Raw genomic sequence first — 12,550 nt, forward strand, 5'->3', positions numbered from 1 at the left:
GCACAACCCAGGAAATGCATCTTGAAGGCAGCACTTGTCTGGAAGCCGTGTTAATTGGGAAGAGACGACGCGTTTGCCAAATCCATAATTGGCGAGAGAATTTTCAAATTGGCCATGATGCCGGCACAATGCCCTATTCTTGTAACTATTTAACGTCCGCTGTAAAACAGGTTGCGCATATTAGTGTTAGTAAAGTTAATCCACCCGCAGTCATAACCAGGGTGGACCCTGGTTTTGAACCGCGATCTCTGCAAGGAGCGGCGAACGTGCGTCTGCAGGGCCGCGTCACGCTGGTGGCTGAAATCGGACGACAGCTGCCGCCCAGTGGCCTTGAGCAGCCGCACCTCGTCGTGGACACGCTGCTGGCTACAGGCGAGAGACGCGAACCTTAAACCAGAATCGCGGAGTCGCTCTCCCGTTGGAAATCAAATTGAGTAAACGTCACTACATTTTCTCTTGCCCGTGACGGTTTGATAATAAAGATCACACATCGGCGCTCCACCGCCATGGTTCCTCCTTCCCGCCTGCTCCCAGTGCCTCTCCCAGTGCCTCTCCCTCCTGGTTACGCTTTGCTCCCCCCATGGCTCCCGCTCTCTCCTGGCTCCCTCCCTGCTCCCCCTCCCCCCACCTCTATTAATAGCGGCCGCGAGGGTTGGAATGCGGCTGCGGGGAGAGGGAGGGAGCCTGGGCGGAGCGGCAAGAGCTAAAGAAGGAGCGAGACGCGGGGCAGAGGGTAGAGGGAGAAGAGGGGAGAGAATTAGAGGGGGTAGAGGAGGTAGAGGAGGGAGAAGTAGAGGGGGTAGAGGAGGGAGAAGTAGAGGAGGTGAGAGGCAGAGGAGGACGCCGTCGCGTCGTCCTGACAGCTTCTTCCCCCTCACGTCGGGGACGCGGGACGAGCGGCTCCAGTCGTGACGACACGAGCCAGAATGGAAGAGGAGGAGGGGGGGCACCCCCTCGGCTCCTGGGGCATCCACGGCTGGAGTGACCCCAGCTCTGGCGAGGAGGTCGCTGCGGGCGAGCGGCCACGGGGAGACGATGCGGGAGACTCGTCGGGGACCCTGGTGGGAGACGAGGTCGCCTCGGACGAGGCGGAGCTCACCGCCGTCGGCAGCAGCTCGGACGGGCCCGGGACGGGCGGCCACGCGGGTCGCGGGGGGCCAGGAGGGCCCCGCACCCCCCCGGGTTGGCCCCCCTCTGGGAGTCAAACGAGAGATGAGGTGGGTGGTGAGGTGGGTGGTGAGGTGGGAGATGAGGTGGGTGGTGAGGTGGGAGATGAGGTGGGTGGTGAGGTGGGTGGTGAGGTGGGTGGTGAGGTGGGAGATGAGGTGGGTGGTGAGGTGGGAGATGAGGTGGGTGGTGAGGTGGGTGCTGAGGTGGGTGGTGAGGTGGGTGCTGAGGTGGGTGGTGAGGTGGGTGGTGAGGTGGGTGGTGAGGTGGGTGATGAGGTGGGTGATGAGGTGGGTGAGGCGGATAGGGGGTGGAGGGAATGAAGATGGCGAGAGGCAACAGGCTGAGGAGGCGAGTGACGAGGTGAATTTGGTGACGTAAGACGGTAAGCAGGGGAGCAGATGAGGTAAAGTGAGAATTTGAGTAACGAGGTGAGGGTCGGTGAGGTGAGTGGTAACAATGAGGGATGATACTGGAGACGAGGTGGTGTCATTGCAGTATGCCCGCGTAAGGATGGTGACGAGGCGAGTGTGCAGGTGATGGATGGGCCGTGGTTGGGCCCCACCGAGGGTCTCTGGGTGGGCCCTGTGCCGCGGGGAGCAGGTGGCGCGCGGAGGGGACCCGGGGGGCCCAGCGGGGCCGGAGCGCGGCCTCGGCCAGGAGGAGGTGCACGACGTGAAGGTAGCGCGGGGAGACATGGGGATAAAGGGAGATGTGGGGATACAGGGACACGGGGATAAAGAGAGACACGGGGAGGAAGGGAGACATGGGGATAAAGGGAGACGTGCAAATACGGGGGTATGAGAAAGCAGAGTCCCAGAAACCACACGCAAGGAGCCCAGTGTGATCCCAGGATCGGCACCCCGGGGCTGACCCTCCCCCCTGCCTCTGGTCTCTCAGGCGGAGCTGGAGCAGCGCGTGGAGCAGCTGGCGGCGAGGGCGGCGCGGGTGGAGAGTTTCGTGGCGGAGCTGGAGGACATCTTCATCCGAGTGGAGGTGGGTGGCGTGCATGGGCTGGGGGGGGGGCGACGAGGTGTCTGGGGGGCGCGCCTCGAGGCTCTGCTGTTAGGGTCGTTCGAGTCACGGCGATGGCCACGGCTGGAACGCGACTGGGTTGGTTCGCGGTAGGGATGTTGAACTCGTGTCGCACGTGGCCAGCCGTGTTCTTCGGAGGTGCGGGTGAAAGACAACTAAACATAAAAAGCAGCGTAAGGCACTACTACGACTACTATACTCGTATACTACGGGATTATTACAGAACACACTGTTCCTATAACCATTTGAACAGGTTGACGGCAAATGAAGGCGATATGGATGCGGCAGGCCGAGATAAATGCCGGCTGCTTCGCCTGAGATTAAATCGTGGCGACAAGCCATGCCCCGACTGCGTCCCATCGCATGGTGCGCGTCCCAATGCCCGCCCCATGGCCCATCTCTTGCCCCCCCTCCCCATGGCTCACCCCATGGCCATCATCTCACGCCCCATATCCTCCAGGACTCGTACTCGGGGCTGCAGGCAGGCGCCGACTCGCGCCTCGCGGGACTCATGGAGTCTCTGCTGGACCGCTACTCGGGGCTGGCGCGGCTCCTGGAGGAGGAGCGCCGCCTCAAGACGGAGCGCCTCTACGTGCAGCTGCTGCAGTGCGGCCGCGGCCTCGCCGCCTCGCGGGACCTCGCGGCCGCCGCGAGGCGCGCGGCGCGGCTCCGCGACCGGGTCCCCTTCCTGCTCGTGAGGGTCCCAGGGGGCGCAGGAGGGCCCTGGAGGACAGTTGGGGGGGGGGGTGGGGGGGCACTTCGGGACCGATGGGATGAGCCGCGCGGATTGGGGAGGCCGAGATTCGTGGTCGCTGGTGCGCCGTGTGGGGTCACTGGGTCACTCGTGGAGCGGTGAACGCGGGGGGGGGGGGAGCCTGCGCTACCGGCCTCGCCCGCCAGGGGGCGCGGCTGGCCCGCGATTGAAGCTGCTACTCGCCAAGGACAGCAGCCTCCACGCCACGCCCCTTGACACGTGAGATGTTGCTTTTGTTCACGATGTCAAATGACGATATTGATGAATGTCTTGTTTTGTTTTTCAGTCGGCGGAGGCGATAAATGACAGGTGAGGTCTGTTCCCCCTCGTCTTCCCCTACTATCTCATTCTCGCATCTCGTGTACGTGTGTGTATCTCCTGTATGTTGTACTTATGCATAATCTTTGTACTCATTTTTCTAGAACGGTTGGTTAGGTACGGTGCGAAAGAAATCCAACATAATACATTTGTATGCATCTCTCTGTGTTGCATTGCATTATATTTCAAAGTTCACGAGGTTTGTTTTCTCATTCATGTGTACCTGATGATGGTTGCTTGTGTTGCAAACGTCGTATTATATTATCATTTATTTTATTTGTACGCGACTTTACCGAAAGAACCAAAGAGTAATCCCTGCAGTCACGAAAGCTTCGAATCTAGTTTGCATCTGTAAGTTGTATGAATGCATTTCCTGTACGTCCTGTATGTTGAACTTCTTTAGCACCGTACGTAGCCAACCGCATTCCCAGCCCCTTGTCTCCCACCCTCTCCTCGTCACCTCCCACGTCTCTCCTCATCGTCTCCAACTCTCCCCTCTTCTCTTCGCCCCCCCCCCTCGTGGCTTGGTCGGCCGTCCTGTCCTCGGCGCAGGATCGTGGAGGCGGTGGGCTCGTTCCTGGGCGTGAGCCCGCAGCCCCGCACCTCGGCCGATCTCCTCGAGTTCCGCCTCGAGTTCTCCCGCGAGCGGCGCGCGCTGCGGGCTCTCACCTGCACGGCGGGTCGGCGCCTCCACCACCTCCACCACCTCCACCACCTCCTCCTCCACCACCTCCACCTCCTCCACCTCCTCCACCACCACCTCCACCTCACGTCTCGCGCATCATCACACACCTCGTTATACCTCCACGCCTTCTTGCACACCTCCACATCTCCTTACGCCTCAGCCAACGCACCTCGTCTACACATGCCTCCTCAAACATCATCGTCACACAACTCATCACCACACACCTCGACAAACATCATCGACACACAACTCATCACCACACACCTCGACAAACATCGTCACACAACTCATCACCACACACCGCGACAAACATCATCGTCACACAACTCATCACCACACACCTCGACAAACATCGTCACACAACTCATCACCACACTCCTCGACAAACATCATCGTCACACAACTCATCACCACACACACCTCGACAAACATCGTCACACAACTCATCATCACACACACCTCGACAAACATCGTCACACAACTCATCACCACACACCTCGACAAACATCATCGTCACACAACTCATCACCACACACCTCGACAAACATCATCGACACACAACTCATCACCACACACCTCGACAAACATCATCGTCACACAACTCATCACCACACACCTCGACAAACATCATCGTCACACAACTCATCACCACACACCTCGACAAACATCGTCACACAACTCATCACCACACACACCGCAAAAAACATCATCGTCACACAACTCATCACCACACACACCGCGACAAACATCATCGTCACACAACTCATCACCACACACACCGCAAAAAACATCATCGTCACACAACTCATCACCACACACACCGCGACAAACATCATCGTCACACAACTCATCACCACACACACCTCGACAAACATCATCGTCACACAACTCATCACCACACACACCTCGACAAACATCATCGTCACACAACTCATCACCACACACACCGCGACAAACATCATCGTCACACAACTCATCACCACACACCTCGACAAACATCATCGTCACACAACTCATCACCACACACACCTCGACAAACATCATCGTCACACAACTCATCACCACACACACCGCAAAAAACATCATCGTCACACAACTCATCACCACACACCTCGACAAACATCATCGTCACACAACTCATCACCACACACACCTCGACAAACATCATCGTCACACAACTCATCACCACACACCGCGACAAACATCATCGTCACACAACTCATCACCACACACCTCGACAAACATCATCGTCACACAACTCATCACCACACACACCGCGACAAACATCATCGTCACACAACTCATCACCACACACCTCGACAAACATCGTCACACAACTCATCACCACACACCTCGACAAACATCATCGACACACAACTCATCACCACACACATCGACAAACATCGTCACACAACTCATCACCACACACCTCGACAATCATCATCGTCACACAACTCATCACCACACACCTCGACAAACATCATCGACACACAACTCATCACCACACACCTCGACAAACATCGTCACACAACTCATCACCACACACCTCGACAATCATCATCGACACACAACTCATCACCACACACATCGACAAACATCGTCACACAACTCATCACCACACACCTCGACAATCATCATCGACACACAACTCATCACCACACACATCGACAAACATCGTCACACAACTCATCACCACACACCTCGACAATCATCATCGTCACACAACTCATCACCACACACATCGACAAACATCGTCACACAACTCATCACCACACACCTCGACAAACATCATCGTCACACAACTCATCACCACACACCTCGACAAACATCATCGACACACAACTCATCACCACACACACCTCGACAAACATCGTCACACAACTCATCACCACACACACCGCGAAAAACATCGTCACACAACTCATCACCACACACACCTCGACAAACATCATCGTCACACAACTCATCACCACACACCTCGACAAACATCGTCACACAACTCATCACCACACACACCGCAAAAAACATCATCGTCACACAACTCATCACCACACACCGCGACAAACATCATCGTCACACAACTCATCACCACACACACCTCGACAAACATCATCGTCACACAACTCATCACCACACACACCGCGACAAACATCATCGTCACACAACTCATCACCACACACCGCGACAAACATCATCGTCACACAACTCATCACCACACACCTCGACAAACATCATCGTCACACAACTCATCACCACACACCTCGACAAACATCATCGTCACACAACTCATCACCACACACCTCGACAAACATCATCGTCACACAACTCATCACCACACACACCGCGACAAACATCATCGTCACACAACTCATCACCACACACCTCGACAATCATCATCGACACACAACTCATCACCACACTCCTCGACAAACATCATCGTCACACAACTCATCACCACACACCTCGACAATCATCATCGACACACAACTCATCACCACACACCTCGACAAACATCATCGTCACACAACTCATCACCACACACTCCTCGACAAACATCATCGTCACACAACTCATCACCACACTCCTCGACAAACATCATCGTCACACAACTCATCACCACACTCCTCGACAAACATCATCGTCACACAACTCATCACCACACACCTCGTCAAACATCATCGTCACACGCCTCATCACCCCATCACACCTCTTCATCCACCGGATTGTGATGAATTTAAAATTCCTCCGTTAAATGAGCCCCCCCCCACCCTGCAGCGCCCTCCGCCCCCCGCCTGGGCCCCCAAGAGGAGGGCGGGGCCACGAGTCGCAGCTTCACGGTGCGGTGGGGGGTGGGGGCGCGTGACGTCATCACCCACTTCACACTCACCTGGCGGGGGGCGGGGCCGGACTCCACAGGTAACGGGGGGGGGGGTCGAGGTGGGTCGCACGACTTTTTTCTCTTTGCCTCAATGCGGAACTCATGTCGGTGCCCCTGGTCACTCCTACAATGAGACTCCGCTATCCCGATCTCGAGAGCTCTCGCCGCGTTATACGGAGTGAGCCTGAGACATTCAGCCCAGGGTGAGGCGCATTGCGCACCCGTCTGACCCCCAACCCCGTGGCATGCGAGCGCAGAGCGGAGCGTGGGGGTGCGCGGCGCGTGCTGCAGCTGCGTCGTGACGGGGCTCGAGGCCAACTCGGCGCACGTGGTCCACGTGGTGGCCCACGGGCCGCACGGGGCCAGCGCCGTGAGCGAGGCGCACGTCTACCACACAGGTGCGACCCCCACGCGACTCGACACGCACGCGACTCGACACACGCGGTTTGGGCGGTAGCGCGGCGCAGTGAAGGAGCCTCCCACGGCTCCCCGTGCCCCCCGCTGTCGCCCCGTCTTGTCCCCGTGCCCCCCGCCCGTGGCTCCAGTCCCCGAGGCCCCCGAGTTCGTGGAGCGGGACTGTGCGTGGTGCCCGGATGGCGCCGCGCTCTGCTGGAAGTCTCGCGGCGTGGGATCCGTCTCCTCGTTCTCGCTCGAGTTCACGCGGCTCCACGCAGACCCCGAGGGCGGCGATGGCGAAGAGGGCAGCGGCCTCAGGTGATTGGGGGGGAGGTGGTGCGGGTGATGGGGGAGGGCCTGGGGCGCTCAGGAGAGGGATAGGATGCGGGGTCCCTCACGCCGTGCCCACCTCATGCCGCCCCCTCTGCAGGACCATCTCGGGCATCCAGGGCTGCTCGCGGCTCGTCTCGCTGCGACCCGCCCAGCGCTACCGCTTCCTCTTGCGTGCGCTCAACGCCGCGGGGCCCAGTGACACCGGCCGCGCGCTCATCATAGAGACGCGAGGTGACGGCTCACCTCGTCATGGTCACACCTCGTCATGGTCACACCTCGTCATGGTCACACCTCGTCATCACACCTCGCCATGGTCACACCTCGCCATGGTCACACCTCGTCATCACACCTCGTCGTCACACCTCGTCATCACACCTCGTCGTCACACCTCGTCATCACACCTCGTCGTCACACCTCGTCATGGTCACACCTCGTCATGATCACACCTCGTCATGGTCACACCTCGTCATGGTCACACCTCGTCATCACACCTCGTCATGGTCACACCTCGTCATGGTCACACCTCGTCATCACACCTCGTCATGACACCTCGTCATCACACCTCGTCATGGTCACACCTCGTCATGATCACACCTCGTCATCACACCTCGTCATGACACCTCGTCATGACACCTCGTCATGGTCACACCTCGTCATGGTCACACCTCGTCATGGTCACACCTCGTCATCACACCTCGTCATGGTCACACCTCGTCATGGTCACACACACACACCTCGTCACACGGCCTCCTCACCGTGCACCACACTGACAGGGCCTTAAATGATTGAGGACGTGACAACGCGAACATCTTGTAATATGCTGACAGAGGGACCACGTGTGAGAGCCCCGTCACTGCCTCCATCTCAATATTCTTCCTCCCTTCACTTACCCCCCTCCCATCCCAGGTGCGCACTTCACCCTTGACCCCGAGACCGCGCACCCGAGGCTTCGGGTGTCTGAGGACGGGACCCGCGTCACGTGCCCCGCGGGGGAGCCCGAGGACCCGGGGGATGCGGGGGCCCAAGAGGGCGATGGAGACCCAGAGCTGTTTGATGGGTGCGCGCGGGACTACTCTCATCGGCACCATCCCTGCCATCATCATCATCATCCTAATCACCGTCAAACTCATCATAATTACCACCACTATCATCATCATCATTGTAATTATATCCTTGCGTATGGAAATATGGTTCAGTAGCTCGATACCAATGTCGAGGCCTGCTGGCCACAATGAGAGGGCTTCTGCAGATCGAGTTCGTGTCGTTTTGCTTTTCCCCTCCTTCGTCGAAGGAGTGCAGACCACAGTGGGTTTACTCTGTGGTCCATTAGTCGGGTTGCACGGCCACAATCGCACCACTGTGGCTGTGTCTTTCATGGAGATATGTACATCGGCCTGTTGGTGTTCTGATGCGATTGATGGTCCCATCGGTGTCTTAGAAGAGGAATGTAAAAGCCAGGAGGTGGTACGATGATTGGGTCTTGAATAATGACCACCATCATTGTCATCAATGCCGTGCGTCCCTCTGTGTCGGTGCGTGCAGCTGCTGGCTGTCGGTGCTGGGTGCGTCCCCCTCACCCCCCACCTCTCGCGCCCCCCTCTACTGGGAGGTGTCTGTGGACGCGGCCTCTGGGTTTTGCGTGGGGCTTGAGAAGGAAGGGGGCTCGTGCCTCCTGCGCTACGCGGGGGAGCCCAGCAGGTACTGCGTGTGTCCTGCGAGTGCTCACGTGTGCCGGGTATACTGGATGGACCGCGTGTAGGCTACTCGGCTAAGTGTACTGTTTGAATTCTGTGTACTGTGCGTGTACACGGTGCTGGATTATCCTAGTAGCAAAAGTAGCATATGCTACGGGCCCCGCACTTTCAAGGGCCCCACGCTCAATGCTTTCAAGCTGTCAATTCCGGTTCAGTGATTCTGCACTTGCTCTATTACTATAGTACTATACCGCTTTCAACTGTTACGAACGACTTTTTAAGGTTAGCGATTTGTCGTATTACCTGGCCGTATAGCAAATTATTTTTTTAAAATTACTTTACTATGCAAGTTCAACATTTATGTGTTTTAATATTTATGGGTTTTTTTTAATTTAGGGACCCTCTAACATATGCTACAGGCCCCGCACTCGCTTCATCCGGCACTGCGTGTGCGTTGTGCACTGCGTGTGCGTTGTGCACTGCGTGTGCGTTGTGCACTGCGTGTGCGTTGTGCACTGCGTGTGCGTTGTGCACTGCGTGTGCGTTGTGCACTGCGTGTGCTGACGTGGCCGTGTGTACTGCCCCCTCCCGGGACAGGCTGGAATTGCTGGAGGAGGGAGGCCGTGTGAAGGAGCTGCTCGTGTCGCTGCTCCCCACTCGCCTGGGCATCCTCTACCGCCCCCTGCGGAGCCTCCTGAGCTTCTACGACGCCCAGCGGGGCCAGCTGCTGGCGGGGGGTCCTGTGCCGCGGGGCCCGGGCTCCGCGCGCCCCGCGCTCATCCTCGAGGGGCCCGGCAGCCTCCAGCTGCACACGCGGATCCCCGTGCCGTCATTCGCGGCGTGAGGGGGGGGGGTGCGATGTGATGTGGGGGGCGCCCTGCGACCCGAGTTCTATTCTCGCTCACGGCCAACACCAGTAACGATTATCTGAACCAGTTCTGGGCATCCCCTAGATCGACTTACTTGAGTACCCGGTGCAATGTGTATACATTGCTATTGGGGCAACGAAGGCGGCTGGGCGTGATGCTGACCGCCCATCCCCTCGTGTCAGTCTGCTGAAGCCGGGGGATCTTCGTGTGAATGTGCAGTGTGCGTGACGGGGTGGAGCAATGTAGGAGTTGGGATGTGCGGGCCGCAACAAGCCGCTGTGCTGCATGACTGTTGCGCGTGGGTCGACTCGCGTACACACTCGCGTACACACTCGTGTACACACTCGTGTACACACTCGCGTACACACTCGTGGTTTGATGACGCGAATTTCAATTGTCCCCGTTGCTTGGCTGAACGAGGCTGATATTATTTCTTTTGCTGCGGTGCTGTGCTCACTTACAAGGTCAGGGGGTCCTGTCGGGGCTCACCCCCCGGGTCGGGGTTAACACGCGGGGTCGCGCACGTCAGGATCACTTTAGGTCCCGGCTCAGGGCAATGGAGCTGAATAAACACACGTGGCAGGGCAGCCATCAACAGAGTCTGGCTTCTCTCTCCGGTACTCACTCGCTCACCCACCGGCGCTCAGTCGCCTCCGTGTCACTCTGCTATCGCTCCTACCAGCGTTACTCCGGATCTGGGTGAGATCCTAGTGTAATAAAGGTCGTGGAAGCGACTTCTGGAATCCGGTCTTTATTTGTCTTTCGTTCACAACACTCCTTTTCTTACTCCTTCACGCTGCTGACAGACAGCGTGAGAGGGAGAGAGAGACACGCGCGGCCACGTGGCAACCTGGACCCCGCTCCAGCGTGGCCTCACCCTCCGTTCCAGATCTGACCACGTGTTGTCCGTCTCCACCCATTTTAATACCCGGGTCACGTGGTACCTTTCCACCAATCCTGGTTAACCTCTGGAATCTTCTAAACTCCATCGTACGTTCCCAGTACCGCACCCCTGACTCGTCCCCCCATTGGCTGTGGCTAAAGCCAGCAGATCCAATCCTCTACTTACAGATGTCACCTTCCTATTACGTGAGGGCCACGCCCCTAGACTTCCCCCCATTGGCTATGGGCCAGGACCGGTAGAGCCAATCATCGTAACGAGGTGTGATCCATCAGTAGCCCGGATATATCCTCACATTACACTAGGACGGTGGTGACGGCAGCGCAGCCCCAGAAGGGGTGCAGTCGGGGCTCGAGTGTGTGCAGCGAGGTTCGTTGTTGGAGTCTTGCTTGACGGGTAGTGTGGCGCGTGCATCTGGTCCCGAATGTGGAGTTGCCTTCAATGTGCAGACGATCTGTTCGCACTGGGGGTCGCGTCGAGTGCGCATTGTGGTGTCTCCTCAGTATGTGGGTTGCGTGCGTGCGGGCACCGGTGGTGCACTGGGTAGCACAATAGGATATGCACCCGGGTGACCCGAGTTCGGTTAGCTACGGCCGAGAATGTAAGTGGTGAATGACATCTGAACCTGCCCCAGATCCTCCCTCGAACCCGCACTGCCCAGTGTGGTGAATGGTCAAACATTCCCCGTGTCTGACACAGCATGGGGAGGAGCGTGACATCCAGCAGTAGATTCACAAAGGGGATGTCCCGTACATGCATGCAGTTATCGCGCGTCGTTTGGTGAATGCAGTTGCTTTATTCGGGTCTGCATGGAACGCAAGACTCGAGGTGTCCAGACCTCTCACCTGGTTCTGATCGTCCAGGGTGGAAACGGGATAGAGACCCGAAAAGATGGGAACCATCCTGTGATACCCGCAAAGTGGTGGAGACAGCAGCGGGGGACAGGAGATTATAACCAGGAGCCTGTGTGCCCAGGATGGAGACACCGGGTGGAGAGGGGAGAGTGTCGGGGCTCACCGAGGGTGGACACAGGAGGCGCGAGACCGCTCCTCTCCTCGCTCGCTCGCTCACTCGCCTGCGCCGCGCGGGGGGGATTTCGGGGCCGCTCCGCAGTGGGATTTGGGGGGCGGGGTGAGGAGGTCTCGGGGATGAAGGGGGATTGGGGATGACGCGAGGGGAGCGCGGAGCGGGCGACTGCCGTAATCCCCGTTTAGAGAGTCATTTACAGTCGCTTACAGAGTCATTTGCGAAGCCGCATCTCGGCGCGGCGCGGGATTAGGACCGCTTGAGTCCGCGCCGCGCATTTGCATCCTAATGTCTCCCCGTGTGTTCACGAGCCGCGTGTTCACTCACGTCCGTGTCGATGGCCTCGTTGGTGTCACGTGACGGAACGCGGGGACGCGAGATCCAAGATCGAGACTCGTCTCAGACACGTGCGTGCTGGGCAGTGGGTCACTCCACGAACCCACACCACGGGCAGGCCGTGGCATCACTCTTCTATACAGCGACATCACACACAC

General features: G+C 58.0%; 1 protein-coding gene across 2 annotated transcripts; it reads left to right on the forward strand.

Annotated features, from left to right (window-relative positions):
- The first annotated feature begins 758 nt into the window (after nucleotides 1–758).
- On the forward strand, nucleotides 759–10,860 carry LOC144931085 (fibronectin type III and SPRY domain-containing protein 2-like). 2 transcript variants are annotated; one of them, XM_078855019.1, is made up of 13 exons: nucleotides 759–1,217; nucleotides 1,771–1,848; nucleotides 2,068–2,163; nucleotides 2,663–2,896; nucleotides 3,243–3,265; nucleotides 3,827–3,954; nucleotides 6,735–6,875; nucleotides 7,095–7,235; nucleotides 7,383–7,551; nucleotides 7,664–7,797; nucleotides 8,473–8,623; nucleotides 9,109–9,264; nucleotides 9,858–10,860. In XM_078855019.1, exons 1-13 carry the CDS (start codon nucleotides 927–929, stop codon nucleotides 10,102–10,104), a joined length of 1,989 nt encoding a protein of 662 aa, XP_078711145.1. In that variant the 5' UTR covers nucleotides 759–926; the 3' UTR covers nucleotides 10,105–10,860. The 2 variants fall into 2 exon arrangements, with proteins under 2 accessions (XP_078711145.1, XP_078711146.1); XM_078855020.1 differs by lacking the exon at nucleotides 1,771–1,848.
- The last annotated feature ends 1,690 nt before the right edge of the window (nucleotides 10,861–12,550 follow it).

Source organism: Lampetra fluviatilis, chromosome 3 (assembly GCF_964198595.1).
Source record: "Lampetra fluviatilis chromosome 3, kcLamFluv1.1, whole genome shotgun sequence".
Classification (NCBI taxonomy): domain Eukaryota; kingdom Metazoa; phylum Chordata; class Hyperoartia; order Petromyzontiformes; family Petromyzontidae; genus Lampetra; species Lampetra fluviatilis.